General features: G+C 42.1%; 1 protein-coding gene across 1 annotated transcript in view; it reads left to right on the top strand.

Moving 5' to 3' along the window:
- stab1 (stabilin 1) overlaps positions 1-21,742 on the top strand; it is a 258,505-nt gene that overhangs the window by 24,147 nt on the left and 212,616 nt on the right. The window contains exon 5 of the mRNA XM_048547400.2: positions 465-534. Within this exon, the coding sequence (XP_048403357.1) occupies positions 465-534 (70 nt within the window). The remainder of the gene's footprint in view (positions 1-464; positions 535-21,742) is intronic.

The raw sequence follows: 21,742 nt of genomic DNA, 5'->3' as shown, positions 1-21,742 counted from the left end.
TGTGGTATCCATTTTGACATGATGAACCTTTACAGATGAACTTATTATAGCTTGTGAAGTGATTTTTTGGTGATGGAATTTTGTTTTGGAAGATAATTTTATTTCAAGTGACTGTTTCATCAGTGCTTTACTATTACATTGTTCTGCATTATGCACATGAATTTCCAGTTGTCTACCTCACCCACGTGGTGTTGGATTATTTATATACAATTTAATTGCAGTCTTTATGCTTTTCTACGCTGCAATGCTGGAATTAATTTCTATTTGATGTCATCACAGACACTTCTTAGAATGCTACGACAAGCAAAGCTTACCAGGTTGTTCAGTCAACAGTTCACCGGTTTTAGAATATAATATGTTTCTCTATGTGTACCATAATATTAAGTGAATCTCCAGATAATCATATTTCTGTCAATTCTCGGGGTCTCTCCTAGTCTGTTGAAACTGATTTTCTTTTGCCGCAGCCAAAGTACAAAGGAAGTGCCTGTGAGGAGTGTGCAGATGAGGAAGCTTACGGCCCTGATTGTGTTTTGGGTAGGGAGATTTTTTTTTCCTGTATCTTTGAGTTAGGATAACACAATGAAGTTCACACGTTGAGAGTTTTGCGTTAGCACAAAATGGTCAACAAGATTTATTCTTTGCCCAATTTCCTTGCAAATGCCCAAGATCAGTTTTACCCTTTGTAATTTCTGCTATAAATTGCAATAGTTAGGTCTAGAAATCTACATATATAAAAACAAAAAGATTAAGTAAATACTTTGTAATTTAACCTAGTATTGGATAAATTATGAAAAAGAAACAAAGTATTTAACTTTTCTTCTTAGATAGTAACTGTTCAGTTTTGATTTATTTGACATTTTTGGGGGGGGGTGAAATTGCTCTTTGCAAAATGGGTGATAGCAAATCTGTGGCCAATTTTATACCCGGCCCAAATTTTGTTCTCTGTGTCCTGCCAAAAAAATGCTCCACCAATTTTGTTATAGGATACTTGTTTTCCGCCTATATTTTTTATCCTTTGTCTGGTCAGCTCAGACTTGCAGCCAAGATGACATCAGGGTGATCCAAGCTATTTCCTGCCCTCTTTTGTGAGTCACTGGGACGTGTGCCTGTGTATTGGAGCAGTTGCGGTGCAATATTCTAAGTTTCAGCTTAGAAATATTTCTATCCTGTTGAAACCAAAATCAAACTATGCCAAAGAAAAAAAAAATGAATAAATTGCCAGAGAAAATGATTATATTGCTTATTGAGAGAACTGGCTTAAATCGCTCATGATTCAGAGAAAATGTTCAAGTGTGTTGTGAATATAGAGACCAGCTCAATTCCTACATTGATTTATTGTGCAACACAGTAAACTTTCAGACTGATGAGGACAGCATCATATGCACTGAAGGAAAGCTAGACAATCATCAAATTCAGGAACAGGCTGTCAACATCTTGAAGTAGGGTCACAGTTTCCTGATACTGAAGGTGTTCATAGATTGAGGTGAAGCTGCATCATTTCTTTTCATAATCACTGTGCTGCTTACAAGAAATATCCAGATATTGCACATTTACTGTAGTGCTACTCCATTGATAAGGCAATAATTTGGCTTAATTAGGGTGGCAATCATACATCACCTACCGTGCTGATAGAGGCTATTCACCCCAATGAATCTGTATCGGCCCTCCAAAGAACATCACACCCAGACCCACGCCCTGACCCTATTCTTGCATTTCCCATGGCTACGCCACCTAGCCTGCCCACCCTTGGACACTATAGGCACATTAGGTGGATTGACCATGCCAATCTGCACATCTTTGGACTGCAAAGGAAACTGGACCACCCAGAGGAAACCCATGCAGACACAAGGACAACACGCAAACTCCACATAGACAGTCGGCCAAGGTTGAAATCAAACCTGCGCCCCTGATGCTGTGAGGCAGCACTGCCAACCACTGCGCCACCATGCTGCCCAATGACCTCTTGAACACAGAACATTTGTTGTGTGTCAATGGGCACACTGGCTTTGATGAATTTTAGCAGAGAATGACTGGTTTTGGCAATCACTGCATGCCAAACATATCATCATTGTTACAGACACAGTACATGATCTTGTATCTAGAATATTAAAGAATGTAATCACCCTTACATGACTGTATGCTCTGATAATAACTTGCAATCAGAATTATTTTACTATTTACAGAATACTTCAGCCCAGCTTCAGGCTGGAAAGTAGGACAGGGGCCTTTTATAGAATGATCAATTGAAAATACAGTTGTAGAACTTATGTCACATATTCCCTGCAGATAGTATTGTAAGTTATAATTGTTGCATTCATTATTTATACGGACAGTTTTTGTTGCGTATCCTAACTATAAAAAGCAAGGGTGCTGATAGAATGAGCATCACCTGAAAGGAATGCATGGCAGTGTGGGGGCAAACTAAAATTGTTTAAGTGGAAGGCGATGTCCATTACTGGAAGTAAAGAATGAAAAAAATGCACTTGTATTGTGCCTTTATGATCTGAGAGCTCCCATTGCACCTTTATATCATAGATAGTGTTGAAGTTACTATTGCAATGTGGGAAATATAGCAACCATTGGTTTAAGACAAAGTCCCACAAATGCAATGAGACCATGTGCTAGTGAGTCCAAAAAGGCAGTGGCCTTATAGCTCACAGGGAAAATAAAAAGCATATGCCTCAATTAAGTTTTGAAATTGGGTGAGTGGGCTTATTTGTCTGTATCGTTGCAGTTGTTAAATTCATCGCTGAATTAACATCACCAGGCGGCTCAGCTGCATCACCAACTTGGAAACAAAAATGTTGGCAACTTGCCTCCTGTGTCATATCCAAATATAAACTGTATGGCCTTCAAACCTTAAGTATTGGTGGAATTAAACATTGAGCTAGAAATTTGATCGTGTTACATCTTGATTTAACTGTCAGATTTTGTCAGATCCTCAGACACCTAATAAATCCCTTACCTAACAGGAAGTAACTGCACACATTTCAGTCCTTTAGTTTTAATTCTCACGTCGGATCTGGGAGTTGGTGGCAAGGTCATCATTTTCTGCCTATCCCTAATTGCCTTGAATTGATTGGCATTTCAGGTCATTTCAAAAGGGTAGTCAAGAGTCAACCATATTTCCGACAGCCTGGAGTCACATGTAGGCTAGATTGGTAGGGCATCGGTAAAGCAAATGGATTTTTTTTTAATAACAATGCCTGCTGTTAGAATAGCTTTTGTAATCAACAATAGGATTTGAACACACGTCCCCAGAACATTAGCTTGGGCCTATGGATTACCATCCCATTGTTGTTGCCACTACACCACCACTTTTAGTGGATAAGGTCATCTGCCATCTTATGTGAGGATAAACAAGATGTGCCGTTAAACTGGAGCAGGAGTTTTCCCCTTTAGGCTTCCAGATAAAGGGTCTGAACTGTTGTTTGAGGTCCCTTTTTCAGATTGACTTCGCGTGAAAATGCCCACCATCAGGGAAACCAGCTCTAGGGTGCTCCTGCAACACAGAAGGCAAGTAACTTGAAATAAAAGCAGAAAAGGCTGGAAACACCGAGCAACCAGATTGCATCTGAAGAGTGAAATTCCAATTTCAGGTGTTGCCATTTCACCAGTACTGAAGGGAATCACAAATGGCAGAAACTTATATTGACTTTAATATCTTTCAACCTTAATTATGGCTTCTATTTTCTTTTTGGCAGGAAGTTCAGATGATGTTCAATGCATATGATAGCGTTTCTAGGTTTTTCTGCATCTCGTTGGAATGGGAGGGATCTTCCTGTTGGAGCCATAGAATTAGAACTGCACATAAATTAGCCATTCAGTCCAGAGTACACATGCTGTCTGTAGAGTAATTCAGTCAGCCCTATTTCCCCATTTTATTGCAGCAAGTTTATTTCCTATCAAGAATGCATCCATTTACTTATGAAAACATTGATTACTTTCATCACCTACGTTGACAGTGAGTTTCAGATCATTACTTTCTTAGCATGAAATGATCTTCCTAACATCTCCCCTGTTCTCCTCTCCAAGATCCTTAATTTATACACCTAGTCGTTTTATTATCAGTTAAATCAAGACAACGATTAATTGTCTACCTTAGTTCAAAACTGTCATAATTTTGTACACCTTTGTAAAACCTCTTCGCAATCTCCACTGTCCAAGGTTAACAATTCCCTTTTCCCCAGCCTAACCTTCTGTCAAGAATCCTGTAACCCTGGAATAGTGCCTGCAGAGTGATTCATTCTATTGCATGTCTATACCAGTGTGACACCTTCAGCTTTTATTTTTATATTGGGTTTTGTTGGATCTGAGTGCTATGTCGTGATGAATTGGCCTTGCTTGATTATGAAATATTATTTCAAATATTCAAAAATTGTTTGATTATAAAAGGGGAGGAGATAGGCGGTTCTGTGGTTGAAGATGGGACTCCCGAATGGTATGTTGCCTCCCAGGTGCACGGGTCAGGGATGTCTCAGATCGACTGCAGGACATTCTGAAGGGGTAGGGTGAACTGCTGGCTGTCGTGGTGCATATCAGCAATGATATAGGTGAAAAATGCCTAGAGGTCCTACAAGCAGAATTTAGGGAGTTAGGAGCCAAGTTAAAAAGTTGGACCTTAGGAGGTAGTAATCTCAGGATTGCTACTAGTGCCATGGGCTAGTCAGAGTAGAAATGAAAGAATAGGCAGGATAAATGAGTGGCTTGAGAGATGGTGCAGGAGGGAAGGGTTCAGATTTTTGGGACGTTGGGACCGGTTTGGGGGGGGGGGGGAAGTGGAACTATTACAAATCAGATGGTCTACACCTGGCAGGACTCAAACCATTGAGCTAGGGGGTGCTTTTGTTAACGCCATTGGGGAGGGTTTAAACTAATGTGGCAGGGGGGATGGGAACTAAATGAGGAGGTTAGCGGACAGTAAGGAGGTAGTAACTAAGGCCCTAAAGGAACTAGATAATGAAGTCAGTGTGACCAAGGGGAAGAGGAGGCAGAGAGCAGATGATGAATACAAAGGGACAGGTGGTCTGAGGTGCATTTGTTTTAATGCGAGAAGTGTAGTAGACAAGACAGATGAATTTAGGGCTTGGATTAGTACCTCGGAGTATGATGTTATTGCTATTACTGAGACTTGGTTGAGGGAAGGGCAAGATTGGCAACTAAATATCCCAGGATATAGATGCTTCAGGTGGGATGGAGAGGGAGGTAAAGGGGGTGGAGGAGTTGCATTAGTGGTCAAAGAGTATATCACAGCTGTGCTGAAGGAGGGCAGTATGGAGGACTCGAGCAGTGAGGCAATATGGACAGAGCTCAGAAATAGGAAGGGTGCAGTAACAATGTTGGGGCTGCACTACAGGCTTCCCAGTGTGTGTGAGATAGAGGTACAAATATGTGGACAGATTATGGAAAATGTAGGAGCAACAGGCTGGTGGTGATGGGAGATTTTAATTTTCCTAATTTTGACTGGGATTCACTTCGTGTTAAGGGTTTAGATGGAGCAGAATTTGTTAGGAGTGTCCAGGAAGGTTTTCTAGAGCAGTTTGTAAATAGTCCAACTCAGGAAGGAGCTATACTGGACCTGGTATAGGGGAATGAGCCCAGCCAGGTGGTTGAATTTTCAGTAGGGGATTACTTTGGGAATAGTGATCACAATTCCCTAAGTTTTAGAATACTGATGGACAAAGACTAGAGTGGTCCTGAAGGAAATGTGCTGAATTGGAGGAAGGCCAACTATAGAAAAATTCGACAGGAACTAGGGAATGGAGATTGGGAGCATCTGTTTGAGGGTAAATCCACATTTGATATGTGGGATGCTTTTAAAGAGAGGTTGATTAGAGTGCAGGACAGATTTGTCTCTGTGAAAATGAGGGATACAATGGGCAAGAGTAGGGAACCTTGGATGACAGGTGAAATTATGAGACTCGCAAAGAAAAAAGGAAGCATACATAAGGTCTAGGGAACTGAAAACAGATGAAGCTTTGGAAGAATATCAGGAAAGTAGGACCAATCTGAAACAAGGAATTAAGAGGGATAAAAGTAGTCATGAAATATGTTTAGCAAACAGGGTTAAAGAAAATCCCAAAGCCTTTTATTCATACATAAGGAGCAAGAGGGTAATGAGAGAAAGGGTCGGCCCACTCAAAGGAAGTTATGCGAGGAGTCAGAAAATGAGGGAAATTCTTAATGAGTACTTTACACTAATATTCACTGAGAAGGGACATGACAGATGTTGAGGTTAGGAATAGATGTTTGATTACTTGAGGTCAAGTCAGCCTAAGGAGGGGGTTGAGTGTGTTGGGTATTTTAAAAGGCATTAGGGTGGACAAGTCCCAATGGGATCTATCCCAGGTTACTGAGGGAAGCAAGAGAGGAAATAGGTGGGGCCTTAACAGATATCTTTGCAGCATCCTTGAGCATAGGTGAGGTCCCGGAGGACTGGAGAATTGCCAGTATTGTCCCCTTGTTTAAGAAGGGTAGCAAGGATAATCCAGGTAATTATAGACCGGTGAACCTGGCATCAGTGTTGGGGAAGCTTCTGGAGAAGATACTGAGCGATAGGATCTATTTACATTTGGAAGAAAATGGGCTTATTAGTGATATTCAGCATGGTTTTGTGCAGGGAAGGTCATGTCTTACCAATTTGATAGAATTCTTTGACGAAGAGAAAGTTGATAGATGAGGGAAGGACTGTGGATGTCATATACATGGACTTCAGTAAGGCATTTGATAAGGTCCCTCATGGTAGGCTGATGGAGAAATTGAAGTTGCGTGGGGCCCAGGGTGTACTAGCGAGATGGATAGAGATTTGGCTGGGCAACAGGAGACACAGTTGTAGTGGAAGGGAGTTTCTCAAAATGGAGGACTGTGACCCGTGTTGTTCCACAGGAATCTGTGTTGGGATCACTGTTGTTTGTGATATACATAAGTGATCTGGTAGAAGGTATAGATGGTCTGATTAGCAAGTTTGCCGACGACACTAAGATTGGTGGAGTAGCAGATAGTGAGGGGGACTGCCGGAGAATGCAGCAGAATTTAGGTAGATTGGAGAGCTGGGCAGAGAAATGGCAGATGGAGTTCAATCCAGGCAAATGAGAGGTGAAGCATTTTGGAAGATCCAATTGAAGAGCAAACTATACAGTAAATGGAAAAGCCCTGGAGAAAATTGATACAGAGAGATCTGGGTGTCCATTGTACCCTGAAGGTGGCAACGCAGGTTGATAGAGTGATCAAGGCAGCAGATGGCATGCTTTCGTTCATCGGACGGGGTATTGAGTACAAGAGTTGGCAGGCCATGTTACAGTTGTATTGGACTTTGGTTTGACCACATTTGGAACACTGCGTACAGTTCTGGTCACCACGTTACCAAAAGGATGTGGATGCTTTGGAGGGGGTGCAGAGGAGGTTCACCAGGATGTTGCCAGCTATGAAGAAAGGTTGGGTAGATTAGGAATATTTACATTAGAAAGACAGAAGTTGAGGTGGGGCCTGACTGAGGTCAACAAAATCATGAGAGGTATAGACAGGGTGCATAACAAGAAACATTCCCCCCCCCCCCGCAACACAGAGTGGGGTCCCAATTTCAAGGTGAGAGGGGAAAAGTTTAAGGGAGATAGGAGTGAAAAATTCTTTTCGCAGAGGGTGGTGGGTGCCTGGAACGCATTGCCAGCAGGTGTGGTAGAGGCAGGCATGATAGCATGACTTAAGATGTATCTAGATAGATACATGAATGGGCAGGTAGCAGAGGGATTCAGATCCTTGGAAAACAGGCAACAGGCTTCAATAAAGTATCTGAATCAGCACTGGCTTGGGGGGGGGGGGGTGCTGAAGGGCCTGTTTCTGTGCTGCAATTTTCTTTGTTCTTTGAATCAGCACTGTAGGAACACCCAATAGGATTCTCATGCCTTTGGCTCTGTAAATTGAAACCTGTGTTGTCGCAATTATTAGCCTGGCTCCAGAAATGTGCATCTCAAAAGTTTTGGCCTTCAGCAAAAAAAAATTACACAGGACATTGAATAAGTAGAGAAACGTTGACTGCCAAAAACTAGACTTCAAAACATTCATTTGCCGTACCAACAGCAACCTTGCTTTATGGGCATACCCAATTAAGTGTGCCACACCCATTTGACTGTGATATGTCCATTTTTTATGGCTGAGCTCTGCCAACCTCATGAAGATCACCTGATTGTACAGTGAAATAGAGCTTGTGCATGCTTATCATGCGGTTTATTTCCCTCAAGAAAGGTGAATTGCAAAATTAACCATGCTGATTAGGGATGTAAGATGAAGGCCTGATTTTCAGCAAGACCCTGGGCCACTGGTGAAACCCCACCTTTGTGAATTATACATTGCTTGAGTGGCAACAAATTCAAACACAAGTATAGTGAAGATATTTACCATTACAGGCAAATTTGAAATTGTAGAATATGTAGGTTTCTGATTTGGGATTGGCAAAAAACAGGTCTGGTAATTTTCTCTAAATAAATGTTAATATAGCATATTCCCAAACACAAATAATGCTTTAGAAGGGCGTGGGTTCTTTTAGACTATGATACTGTCACATGATTGTTTCTGACCTAAAGATGTTTGAACCCACCATTGTGTTGAAAGCTAGTTAAAGTGTTGTAACTGTAATTAAGGAATTTTTAAGGCATTAGCTCCCAGTTTCCTGTCTGTACAACACAATGAACAATACTTAGTGTTTTAATGTTGAGAAAGCACTGTTGTGCAATAATTAAGGAACTATTTGCATTCTTTAGAAGTAAAAACAGAAACTGCAGGAAATACTCCATTGGTCAGGAAGCATCTGTAGAGAGAGAAAGGCAGAACATTTGAGGATAATGACTTTCAAGCCGAACTGGAAAATGTTTCTGATAAACAGCTGTTGAGAAGATGTGGATTGGGAAGTGGGTCAGTGAGGTGGGGCAGGAATTCTTTTATTCAGAGTTGTTCAATGTGAAGATAAGTTCAGCCAGATTGAAAAAGAGTGGAGATGGAGGGAGAGAGTGTATCCAATTCTGACCTGACATCAGCACTTTCACTGTTCTAAAGAAACTTAATACAAGCTCAATGAAAAAGGAACTTGAGGCAATTGGGAAGGAAAGAGGTAACCAAAATTAGAATCTCAAGCAACAGTGCAGTTTATCATTAATTTACTGCAAACTGATTTTAAGAAAACCCAGATATAATAGGAACTGCAGATGCTGGAAAATCTGAGATAACAAAGGTGTAGAGCTGGATGAACACAGCAGGTTAAGCAGCAAAGTTGATGTTTCGAGCCGAGAACCTTCTTCAGAAATGGGGGAGGGGAAGAAGGTTCTGAATAAATAGGGAGAGGGGGGGAGGTGGATCGAAGATGGATAGAGGAGAAGATAGGTGGAGAGGAGACAGACAAGTTAAAGGGGCAGGGATGGAGCCAGTAGAGGCGAGTGTAGGTGGGGATGTAGGGAGGAGATACGTCAGTCCAGGGAGGACAGACAGGTCAAGGAGGCGGGATGAGGTTAGTAGGTAGGAAGTGGGGGTGCAGCTTGAGGTGGGATGGGGGGAGAGGTGAGGGGAAGAACAGGTTAGGGAGGTGGGGATGAACTGGACTGGTTTTGGGATGCAGTGGGTGGAGGGGAGATTTTGAAGCTGGTGAAATCCACATGGGAATCTTGCAGCCCAATGGTATCAAAGTGGAATATGAGTTGCTGTTCCTGCAACCTCCGGTGGCATCATTGTGGCACTGCAGAAGGCCCAGGATGGACATAGCATCTGATGAATGGGAGGGGGGAGTTGAAATGGTTCACAACTGGGAGGTGCAGTTGTTTATTGGGAACCGAGCATAGGTGTTTGGCAAAGTGGTCCCCAAGTTCCACTTGGTTTCCCAGATGTAGAGGAGACAATGGGGACAGCGGATGCAGTATACCACATTAGCAGATGTGCAGGTGAACATCTGCTTGATGTGGAACATCATCTTGGGGCCTGGGATGGGGGTGAGGTGTGGGGGCAGGTGTAGCACTTGTCCCACAAGCCTGACCAGTCCCCCTCCACTGACACCGTCATCCACCTAGCCAAACTCATCCTCACCCTCAACAAATCCTCTTTCAATTCCTCCCTCTTCCTACAGAGGAAGTGGGTGGCTATGGGTACCCACATGGGCCTGCAACTTTGTCGGTTACGTGGAACAATCCCTCTTCCGCACTACACTGGCCCTAAACCCCACCTCTTCCTCCGTTACATTGATGACTGTATAGACGCCGGCTTGTGCTCCCTCGAGGAGCTCGAACAGTTCATCCACTTCACCACACCTTTCACCCCAACCTTAAGTTCACCTGGACCATCTCTAACACCTCCCTCACCTTCGTGGACCTGTCTCCATCTCGGGCAACCACCTCGAAACCGATATCCATTTCGAGCCCAACCACTCCCACAGTTATCTAGAATACACCTCCTTCCACCCACCTTCCTGCAAACATGCCATCCCCTATTCCCAATTCCTTTGCCTCCACCACATCTGCTCCCAGGATGAGGCATTCCACTTCCGTACATCTCAGATGTCCTTGTTTTTTCCAAGGACCGCAACCTCCCACCCGCAGTGGTCGAGAATGCCCTCTACCATGTCTCCAGCATTTCCCGCAACTCATCCCTCACCCCCCCCCCCCCGTCACGCAATAACTGCCAAAAAAGAATCCCCCTCGTCCTTACGTACCACCCCACCAACCTCTAGATTCAACACATTGTCCTCCAACGCTTCTGCCATCTGCAATTCGACCCCAAAGACATTTTTCCAACCCGACCCTTGCCTGCTTTCCGGAGGGACCTTGTGACTCCCTTGTCTGCTCCACACTCCCCTCCAGCCCCACCACCCCCAGCACTTTTCCCTGCAACCGCAGGAAGTGCTACACCTGCCCCCACACCTCCTCCTTCAGCCACATCCCAGGCCCCAAGATGACTTTCCACATCAAGCAGATGTTCACCTGCACATCTGCCAATGTGGTATACTGCATCCACTGTACCTGGTGTGGCTTCCTCTACACTGGGGAAACCAAGCGGAGGCTTGGGGACCGCTTTGTAGAACACCTATGCTCGGTTCACAATAAACAACTGCACCTCCTGGTCACAAACCATTTCAACTCCCCGTCCCATTCCTTAGATGGGATGTTCTTTTTCTAGGCCTTCTGCGGTGCCTCAACGATGCCACCCGAAGGTTACAGGAACAACCACTCACATTCCACTTGGGAACCCTGCAGCTCAATGGTATCAGTGTGGATTTCACAAGCTTCAAGCTTCCCCTCCCTCCTACTGCATCCCAAAACCAGCCCAGCTCATCCCCACCTCCCTAACCTGCTCTTCCTTTCACTTATCCCCTCCTCGAACATCAAGCCACACCCCCCCATTTCCTACCTACTAACATTATCCCACCCCCTTGACCTGTCCACCCTCCCTGGACTGACCTATCTCCTCCCTACCTCACCACCTATACTCACCTTTACTGGCTCCATCCCTGCTTCTTTAACATGTCTGACTACTCTCCACTATCTTCTCCTCTATCCATCTTCGATCTGCCTCCCCCTCCCCCATTTCTGATGAAGGGCCTAGGCCCAAGACATCAGCTTTCCTGCTGTGTTCATCCAGCTTCACGTCTTGTTATCTCTTAAAAAAACACTTGTTCAGGAACATTATTACACACGTCTCAAGCAAGTGGGTCTTGAAACCAAGTCTCTTGTCCAGGGACAGGAATACTATCAGTACACCACAAAAATGCCTTACTAATAGTTTTTGATAATTGACAAATCAGATCACCTAGTGTTGTTCCTTAAAGAGGCTGCACACCATTATGGTTGATAACACTTAATCTAGTGACCTCTCTTAACAATGATCAGCTGAATTGGAATAAACAAGTCACTGTGGAGAATTCCAAGCACTGCTTATTAGGTTAATTCATTTTTCACTTGTTACTGGAGTTTTGAAGAGGATATTTGAAACATAATGGAAGCATTTCTTGAACATTTTGCTAAACATTACCAATATTTACTCTAGAAATTAGGCTTTGCCTAAAAAGAACAAGTGCTATACTTGTCTAATTTCTCTGATACTCATGGGAGTCACCAGGAGAAAGCCAATACTTGGCCATTGGCATCTTGTTGTTAGACTTTCTCCTTGGTTTGCAGAAGGAATTTGAGGACATAATAAACCCAGAAAAACACCAGAGGCTGCAGGAAAGAGTGATAAGTAGAGAAAAAGACTTCTTCCTTTCTTCAGGTACAGGGCATTCTTCTACTTATGAACCTTCTCCAAAGTCTTCAATGTAAAGTCTGAGAACCTATGCATCTGATTAACAATGGAGTCTTAACTAGCAGATGGCTAATTTAGTACCTCCAGGCAAATTTCAACAGCATTAAGACCAATTGTGTATGCTAATATAAACTTACAAACAGATGAACCTCATTAGCACAACACCCATTGACTGTCTGATTCAGCCTTTGATCAAAATAGCCCCCCTCAGACTACCACTAGCCACTTCACAGCCTTCTGGTCCTAATTTGACTTTAACAATTTCAGACATCAACCATAGCCTGCATTTTCTCTCCTAAAGCAGAAAGTGGTAACATGGAATAAGTGCAGCAGAACAGTTTTATTTTATTCACCCATGAGATGTGGGCATCCCTGGCTGGGCCAACATTATTACCTACCCCTTGATGTCCTTGAGCAGGTAGTGGTGAGCTGCTTCATTGAACTGCTGAAGTTGATGCACTTTAGGTAGACCCACAGTGCTGTTAGGGAGAGAATTCCAGGATTTTGACCCAGTGACACTGAAGCAGTGATGCTATGTTTCTGAATCAGGCTGGCAAGTGTCTTGGCACAAAAAATGCAATGGGGATTCTCTGTTGATAAATGACTTGCAGAGTGTCCTCTGTTCTGGTGTAATATATAAACATCTTTCAGCTCCAATGAAAGGTTGTTAATGTGCAGCAGGTGGTGCTAGTTTAAGATTATGTTCAGCGTGGACTGGTTGGACTATGAGGTCAGTTTCTGTGCTACATGACTCTAATAATTGGGCTCAGAGTTATTGAGGCTGTAGGTAGCAGTGATTATAAATTGATTGAATTTTATATCCAGGTTTGAAAGGGAAGAGAGTGGGTCTAAAACTAATACTCTAAACTTAATAAGGACAATTTTGTGGGAATGTAAGCAAATGTGAGATGGGATATGAGACTGGGAGATGTGGCAGTCATTTAAAGAGAAATTTCAGAATAAGCACTTTCCTACTATCAAGAAAAAAAAATTCTAGAGGAGGGCCCATCATTCAAGATTAGATTTCCTTATTTCAAGAAAGCTATAAATTCAGGCAAGGTTTATTTGGATTATTTATAACCTAATAGCTGGGTTTTCTTATGAGGAAAGATTGGATTACTTAAGCTTGTTTTCACCAGTGGTTAGAAGAGTGAGGGTGATTTCATTGAAGACTATAAGTTCCTGATGGATGTGGAAACTGTATTTACTCTAGGTAGACACACGCTTTTTAAAATTTGGGGGTTGGCCATTTAGTGTAAATTTGGACCTCTGCCTTATGTTATGCAGAGACAGAAAGCTGAACCATATCAGCCTTTCTATCTTGTGTTAGCAATTCCAGACACTGGTAAGTATCTTGAGCAAAAGGCTTAAGTTTATTAAATAAACAATAAATTTAGTAGAGGAAAATTAACAAGTTAATCTAATGTCTATGCTTTAAAGGTGAAATATTTTCCAGCCCCCCACAAAAGACAGACAAACACAGTTTAAGAGATAAATAAAAGAGAAAATAACAAACTGGCCAGATCACTAAAATGGCTTTCACAGTGTGTTGTTCCACAAGTATAGACGTGGACTTCTTAGTTGCTTTTCTACAAATGTTGATCAGGATCACCTTTTTTGTTTCAGTCAGGACAGGTAGTAATATTTCTAAATCAGCTTTTTCTACTGTAGGCTTCCACGAGCAGTGAGGGAGGTTAGGCAGGGAGCTTTCAAATTTTCATGCTGTGCCATTAGTTCCTAGAAAACATATTTCAAAAAATAAACAACTTCATGCCTGGCCTGCCCTGATAGACTGACCGTGTTTTCCTGAAGCTTCAATTATCATTCAGTATCTTCCATCTCTTGAACATAGTCTCTTCCAGGCTAGCTGAAACCCATTACTATGTACTGACTCTTTTAAGGTAGTTTTAATGTCCAACTTCCAATATATGACTCCTTTAATTCTTGACCAGAGCCTCAATATTTTTATTCATCCATTGTTCCCTACTTTGATCAGCCTTACCCTTCACTCTAACAGGAACATAACGCTTGTGAACACTCACTATCTCACTTTACAAAGCCTCTCACTTGCCAGTCATCTCTTGACCTGTGCACAGTCTGCTCCAATCAACTCTTGAAAGTTCCTGTCTCATAACATCAAACTTTGCCTTACGCTAGTTAAGAATTTTAACTTTTTTATACAAGGCCTGTCCTTTTCTATAACTATTTAAAAACTCATAGAATTACGAACACTGGTCCCAAAATATTCCCTCACGAACACTTTAGTCACTTGCCCTGCCTTATTTCCCAAAAGAAGGTCAGGTTTTACTTCTTCTCTAGCATGTCCATCAGCATATTGATATTGAAACTTATGTTGAACACATCTAATAAATCCCTCACCATCCAAGCCCTTAATACTATGGCAGCCCCACTCTATGTCTGGAAAGTTTTAAAATCCCCTAATATTATGACCCTGTTATTCTTTCATATATTTGAAATCTCTCTACACAATTGCCCCTCAGTTTGCCTCTGACTATTGGGGGTGGGGGGGGGGGGGTCTATAGTACAATCCTATCAAGTCATCATCCCCTTCTTATTTCCGAGTTCCACTCATATAGCCTCACTGGATGATCCCTCAGAAATATCCTCTAAGTTCAGCAGTAATATTTTCCTCAGTCAAAAACACCAATCTCCCTCTTACTATCCTTACAATAGCATCTAAACCCCAGAACTTTGAGCTGCCAGTCCTGTCCCTCCCTGAGCCATGTTTCTGTAATGGCTATGATGTCCTAGTCCCACGTTCCCATGCATGTCCTGAGGTCATCTGCCTCATCTGTCAGACCCCTTGCATTGAAATAAGTGCAGTTTAATTCATCAGAGCTACCTTGTTCCCTGACTTGCTCTTCCATAAATTAACTTGCTTTTTTCTTACTTCAAAACTATCCTCATTTGTTATAGAGCCGTACAGCACAGCCTTACGGTCAAACCTGTCCATGCTGAACATAAACCCAAAATAAACTAGCCCCATTATCTACTCCTAGCCCACTAGCCTCCAAACCTTTCCTATTCATGGACCTGTCCAAATGTCTTTTAAACATCATACTTGTACCTGTCATCTCAGAAAGTTTATTCCACAGGTGAACCACCCTCTGTGTTTAAAAAAAATTGCCCCTCATCTTTTTAAAATCTCTCTCCATAATTACCCCTTAAAATTTTCTCACTTAGATTTGCTGAAAAGAATCTATATTTTTCTCAAATGCAGTATTTGTAGACAGATTATTGCTGACTCCTGTAGACTGATTAATGCTGGGAGAACTTAAAAAAAACTATGTTCTACATTATGAAGCTTAAAAGAAGCAGCTGTGAAAAGTAACCTCTTTCTTAAAAAAAAACAACTACCCTTCTCCAACAGTTTTTAATTTTAAACATACAAAAGAGAGGAAAGAAAACTTAAATCTTGAAAATCTAGCACTGAACTGAAACTCCCAGCAAACGAAAATAGCCTCCTCCTCAAATCCTATTAGTCAGCTCTCAAATGTCTGGATCAGTGTAAAGGATTGCCAATCCCCGATCCCTGAACTGCTGCTACGAAACCTCGACAAACAAGTTGAAAAGGTCAATCTTCTGAATTCCCTGCAAACAACAAAAAAAAATCTCTGGACCCATTGACATCTCGACTAACATGTGGTCAGGCCACAAGCTCCGTGTCATTCAATCTCTCCTTCCTCCTAAAAACTAATTCTAAGGAAGGGTCACGGGACCTGAACGTTTAACTCTGATATTTTCTTCACAGATGCTGCCAGACTTGCTGTGCTTTTCCAGCAAATTCTGTTTTTGTTCTCTCCTCCCTCATGTTTTTTTTCATGTTGTCTTTTGGAATATACAAGTTCCAAAAACAACTTAAAATTTTCTAGAAAAACCAGAGGAAAATTGCAGGAGAAATCTGCAAACTCAGGAGCAGATGCATGATCCATACTACTCTCCTTCCACCATTTTTTTTGAAGAGTGTAAAGGGTGTAGGTGTGATCTTAAGAGGGAAATCAGGAACACAGAAAGGTCATATGAGGTAACCTTATGTGCCAAGGCTGAGGATAATCCAGAGATTCTGCAAGAACATTAAAGCCAAAGAGCAAATAGGGAGAGAATAGATCCCCTTAAAGATCAACAAGGTTTTCCATTTGTGGAACCACAGGAGATGGGAGAGATACCAATCTATATTTTACATCAGTTTGTACTGTGGAGAAAGAAATGGAAGCTAGGGAACACGGGGAAGTAAATATTGATGTCATGAAAACAGTCCGCATTACATTCTAGGAAGAAGTGCTGAAGGTTTTAAAAAAACATAAAAGTGGGTAAATCTGTGGGACCTGGTCAGTGTATCCCAGGATATTGTGGGAAGTTAAGGAAGAAATTGCACAGCTTCTAGCAGAGATATTTGTACCATCAACAGCCATGGGTGAGGTGCCGGTGGACTGGAGGGTGGCTAGTGTTGTACTTTATATTTGAGAAAGGCTGCAAGGCGAAGTTTGGGAACTATATCCCTGACAGTTTGACATCAGTGATGGGTAAGTTGTTGGAAGGGATTCTGAGCGATAGGATATAAATGCATTCGGAGAGGCAAGGACTGATTAGGGATAGTCAGCGATAACAAAGTGTGGAGCTGGATGAACACAGCAGGCCAAGCAGCATTTTAGGAGCATAAAAGCTGATGTTTCGGGCCTAGACCCTTGATCAGAAAAGGATAGTCAGCATGGCTTTATGTGTGGGAAATTGTGTCTCACAAACTTGATTGAGCTTGTTGGAGGATGTAACCAAAAGGATTGATGAGGCCAGAGCAATAGATATTACCATACTGAACTTTAGTACACCCTTTGGCAGTTTTCTACATTGTGGACTAATTAATTATGTTAAATCACATGGGATTCAGAGAGAGCTTGCCAATTGTATACAAAATTGGCTTGATGGTGGGAGAAGAGGCTGGTGCTGGAGGGTTGGTTTTCAGCCGGGAGGCCTGTGACCAGTGGAGAATTTAGGAGGCAATGTTTGAGAGTTTGTGGATGACACCAAAATTGGTGATATAGTCGTCTCTGAAGAATGTTATGAGTACAATGGGATCTTGATCAATTGGGCCAATGATCTGAGGAGTATCAGATAGAGTTTAATTTGGATAAATGCGAGGTATTACATTTTGGTAAAAGAAACGAGGGCAGGACTTATACAGTTAATGGTAGGGCCCTGGGTGGTGTTGTCGAGCGGAGAGACCTAGGGGTTCAGGTAAATAATTCTTTTGAAATTTGCATCACCAGTAATAGGGTGGTGAGGAATGTGTTTAGCACATGTGCCTTCATTGCTTAGATCATTGCAAATAGGAGTTGAAATGTCATGTCAAGGTTGTACAGGATGATGAGGAGGCCACTTTTGGAATACTGTGTACAATTCTCGCCACCCTGCTATAGGAACAATATTATTAAATTGGAGAGGGTTCAGAAAAGATTTACCAGGATGTTGCCAGGACCGGAGGCTTTGAGTTATAAGGATAGGCTGAGACCTTTTTTCACTGGAGCGTAGGAGATTGAGGAGTGACCTTATAGAGGTCTATAAAATCATAAGGGGTATAGAATATGTGAATAGCAAAGGGCTTTTTCCCAGGCTGGGTGAGTTCAAAACTAGGAGGCATATTTTTAAGCTGAGAGGACAAAGATTTAAAAGGGACCTGAAGGGCAACTTTTTCACACAGGTTGGATTGTGTGTGGAATCAACTGTCAGAGGAAGTGGTAGATGCAGGTATAGTTACAAGATTTAAAGAATTTTAGATAGGTACATGAGTAGGAAAGATTTAGAGAAATATGGGCCAAGTGCAAGCCAGTTTAGTTTATTTTGAGAAACTTGACTGGCATGTACATGTTGGACCGAAGAGTCTGTTTCCGTGCTGTATGACTCTATGACTCTGTGGATCTATGACTCTGAGTAAACACAGTGCCCTTCCCAGGGTCACTTTGTCTGTCTTTTCAATCCAAAATCAATTAATCTCCAGGTCTCACCTCACAACCAAGCTGAAGTTTGTTTGGTCTGTTCTTTTCCGTTTACCACAACCCGTTCCCCAAAGTTCACAAACTATCTTCAGCTTAAAATTTCCAGCTCCCAACTCCAAATCAAAGTTGATAAAAGAATGAAAATAAAAATAATGAAAAGTCAGCTAAGGTTCTAACATTAGGAAGTGCTGGAAACACAGTCATTGAACAATTTTATGGTGGAGATAGATGGATTCTTATTAGGAAATGCATATGGATGATGATGGGATAGTGTAGGGGGAGGGGCTTAGATTAGTTCACAGGTCAGCGCAACATCGAGGGCCGAAGGGCCTGTAATGCGCTGTATTGTGCTATGTTCTATGTTCTATGAAAGGTAATAGTGGGTATTGAAGATAGATTAGAAAGAGGAATTTGTAACACAGGCAAATCAACCATGACCTTATTGAATGGCAGAACAGTTTTGAACAGCTAAATAGTCTACTCCTCCTGATTCATGAGGGTGTATTGACTGGAGAGGTTCAGCTTATGTTTCTCTACAGGTATTGTTTGGCCTGCTGAAAACTACCAGTATGTTTTACTTTTGCTTTAGATTTCCAGCGTTGCAGAATTGTGTGCTTTGCTGTGAAGTGTCATTGGAAGTGTGAGTGGCATTAGTTCATTGTTAAAACAACCAGCATTCTGAGTGATCATTGTAGTTCTGCAAAGCGCTGAAACCCTTGCCCAGAGCAGTTGATGCAGTTCAAAACTCTTTGGCTCCATTGTACAAAGACTATTCTGGCCCCTGTAGTTTGCAGTCCATTTCATAATGATGCAAATATTTTACTTTGCAACATTTCACTTAAGTCTAGTAAAATAACCATTATTAATTACTGATAGTGAATGAAATGACAAGGTTAGTTCTAGAGGTTTAATTGTGCTAGTTTTAACACCTTCAATTTTCCTTGTTTCAGAACAATTAATGGAGAGTTAACCTTAATCCTTACAACCTGTGAATATCTCCTATAGGTGGTTAGATGCCGTGTAATAAAATTATCTCTTGCCCAGGACTCCTTGGATAGTTGGAACAGTTCAAAAGACAAATCAGTTTTCTTGGCTTTGAGTTTTTTTGCCAAGTTGTGGTGATTTGGCAGCCCTTCGGAAATGGTGGGACCATTCCCGATTGTGGAATTGCTGTTTCCCATTGCTGAGGTTTCCAAATTTCATCAGTGCTTTTAAAGAGCGGCGGGTAGTTTGGGTCGTGAGCCTGCACCCAAAAACCCCGACCTGGCTAGCTTCATTACAGGGATAGGCCTATCCTGCTCATTCCCAATTTTCATGGAGTAGCCCCAGCTTTTAAATGATTTGTGTTGGAATGCTAGTTTGTGAGAGAATCATTTTAAAGTTAAGGTCAAAGGGCCTTCCTTCTGCACCCCCCTCCCCTCCCCCATTCTGTGCTCTGCCAACCATCCAAGCTAATGATAAGCCAGGCATTTCATTCTTGGCTGACAGCCCAGACATCCATTACTCTGTTGAAACACCTGAGTCCATGCTTGTTTGACAGATGTGGCACTCTGATCTCCTCTGTCAATTCAACAATATTGCAACAGCTCGCAGTTTCTTCTGTTGACAATCGGTTCAATGATGCAAGGGTCTGGTTAATTAACGCTTTTATTGCAAGTAATAAAGGGAGCATTTTTTAAGACAGTGACACATAATGAATGATTGTTGTTGTTAAAACTCTGTTTACACATGTTATTGTTACAATAGGTTTGTGTATAGTGGATGAATAGGGATAGAAAAGCCAAGCATGGGTGCACAGGAGGCCATGGCATTAGGGGGCCGTTGACTGGCTGAAGGAGCATGTGTGAGTGGAGAGATATTGGTTGGCATGGGTGTTATAAGGGCCCTGGAAGATGTGGGAGTGTAGCTTGACATGGGGGATGTCAGAGGATCTGGTGAGAATGCCAGGGGTATGAAATGAGAAACGGTGAGTGTGTTGGATGTGGGGTCCACGAGGGCTTTATAAAACTTTGTGAAGCCATACAACACCAGAGTATGTGCCCTTGTCTGGCTCTACAGACTCAACCACAGCCTGTACCCATGCCCCTGAACGTAAAGATCCTGTGTTTTTTAACAGTTCCTCCTGAGGTGATCTTGCTTGGCCAGAAGTCATCCCAACTGACAGTCCCTGCCTTGAGGATGAAACACCAGACCTTTGTCCCTAAACCAGGCTGAAATCTGTGTACCTTACTGACCAAATACTGTCAGAGGCCTAACTTTCCATTGAAACATTTAACCTAGGCCCTTGAAGGTGAAGACACATGATCTCATAGCATAATTTGAAGGCTAGCATGAGGAATTCTCCTACTGCCCTGGTTACCATTTGTCTTTTAATTTACACAGTCAAATCAGTTTATTTAGTTGTTTATATCATTGTTGTTTCCGAAACCTTACAGCAATGGGGGAAAACAGTAATCAAACTGATAAAGTACTTCTTTGGCAATGCAGTGCTTTGAGATGACCTTTTATGAAAGAAATGCCAATTCTTTCCTTCTCTGTTTAATTATGGTCTGCTCATGGCAACTGTGACTGTAAAGTGTGTTTATTGAGGAGGAAATGAAGCAAAACAAATTGAAATTTATGCTCATCAGTGCCATTATAATGAATGTTTTCCTGCATTTTCAATATCTATATCCATCAATATTCAACAGTCCTAGATGCACCAGAGTACAAAGACGTGAGTATGTACTCTCGGCTATCAAAACATGATGGAATCCATTTGAATAAAACATTAAAACTGAAGCCCTCTAATGTGGACATGACCATGGAACCAGAGAGAGTTCAAGAACTGCTCTGGCTAAAATTTATTCCTCAGTTGACATCACTAGAATCAAAGCATCTGATCATAATGTCTGTAGCACATTGGTGCTGTGTTTCCCCACATTACAAACAGGGACTGGACTTCGATAGTATTTTATTGGCTGTGAAGCACTTTGGGACATTCTGAAGTTGAGAAAGTCACTACATAAATATGAGGTCACTTTCAATGATGATTCATTTTGATTCATTTTTCTGCATCTGAATTTATCCTGAAAGTTTTGTTATCATCTCTTAACCTGCTTTAACACAGTAGAGGGATGTGTAGGACAATTTAGTAGTCAAAACCTCGTCTCAGTGAATAAATGTGAACTTCAGAGCATGAATTGAGAATTATTTGTCAAAGCAAATTTGACTGTTTTCTCTTGAACTGAGCATCATTTATGATGAGATAATGGGAACTGCAGATGCTGGAGATTCCAAGATAATAAAATGTGAGGCTGGATGAACACAGCAGGCCAAGCAGCATCTCAGGAGCACAAAAGCTGACGTTTCGGGCCTAGACCCTTCATCAGAGAGGGGGATGGGGGGAGGGAACTGGAATAAATAGGGAGAGAGGGGGAGGCGGACCGAAGATGGAGAGTAAAGAAGATAGGTGGAGA

The sequence above is a fragment of the Stegostoma tigrinum genome, chromosome 11, assembly GCF_030684315.1.
Source record: "Stegostoma tigrinum isolate sSteTig4 chromosome 11, sSteTig4.hap1, whole genome shotgun sequence".
Taxonomy (NCBI): Eukaryota; Metazoa; Chordata; class Chondrichthyes; order Orectolobiformes; family Stegostomatidae; genus Stegostoma; species Stegostoma tigrinum.
Note: the sequence above shows the minus strand (reverse complement) of the source record. Positions and strands in the feature narration are given on the sequence as shown.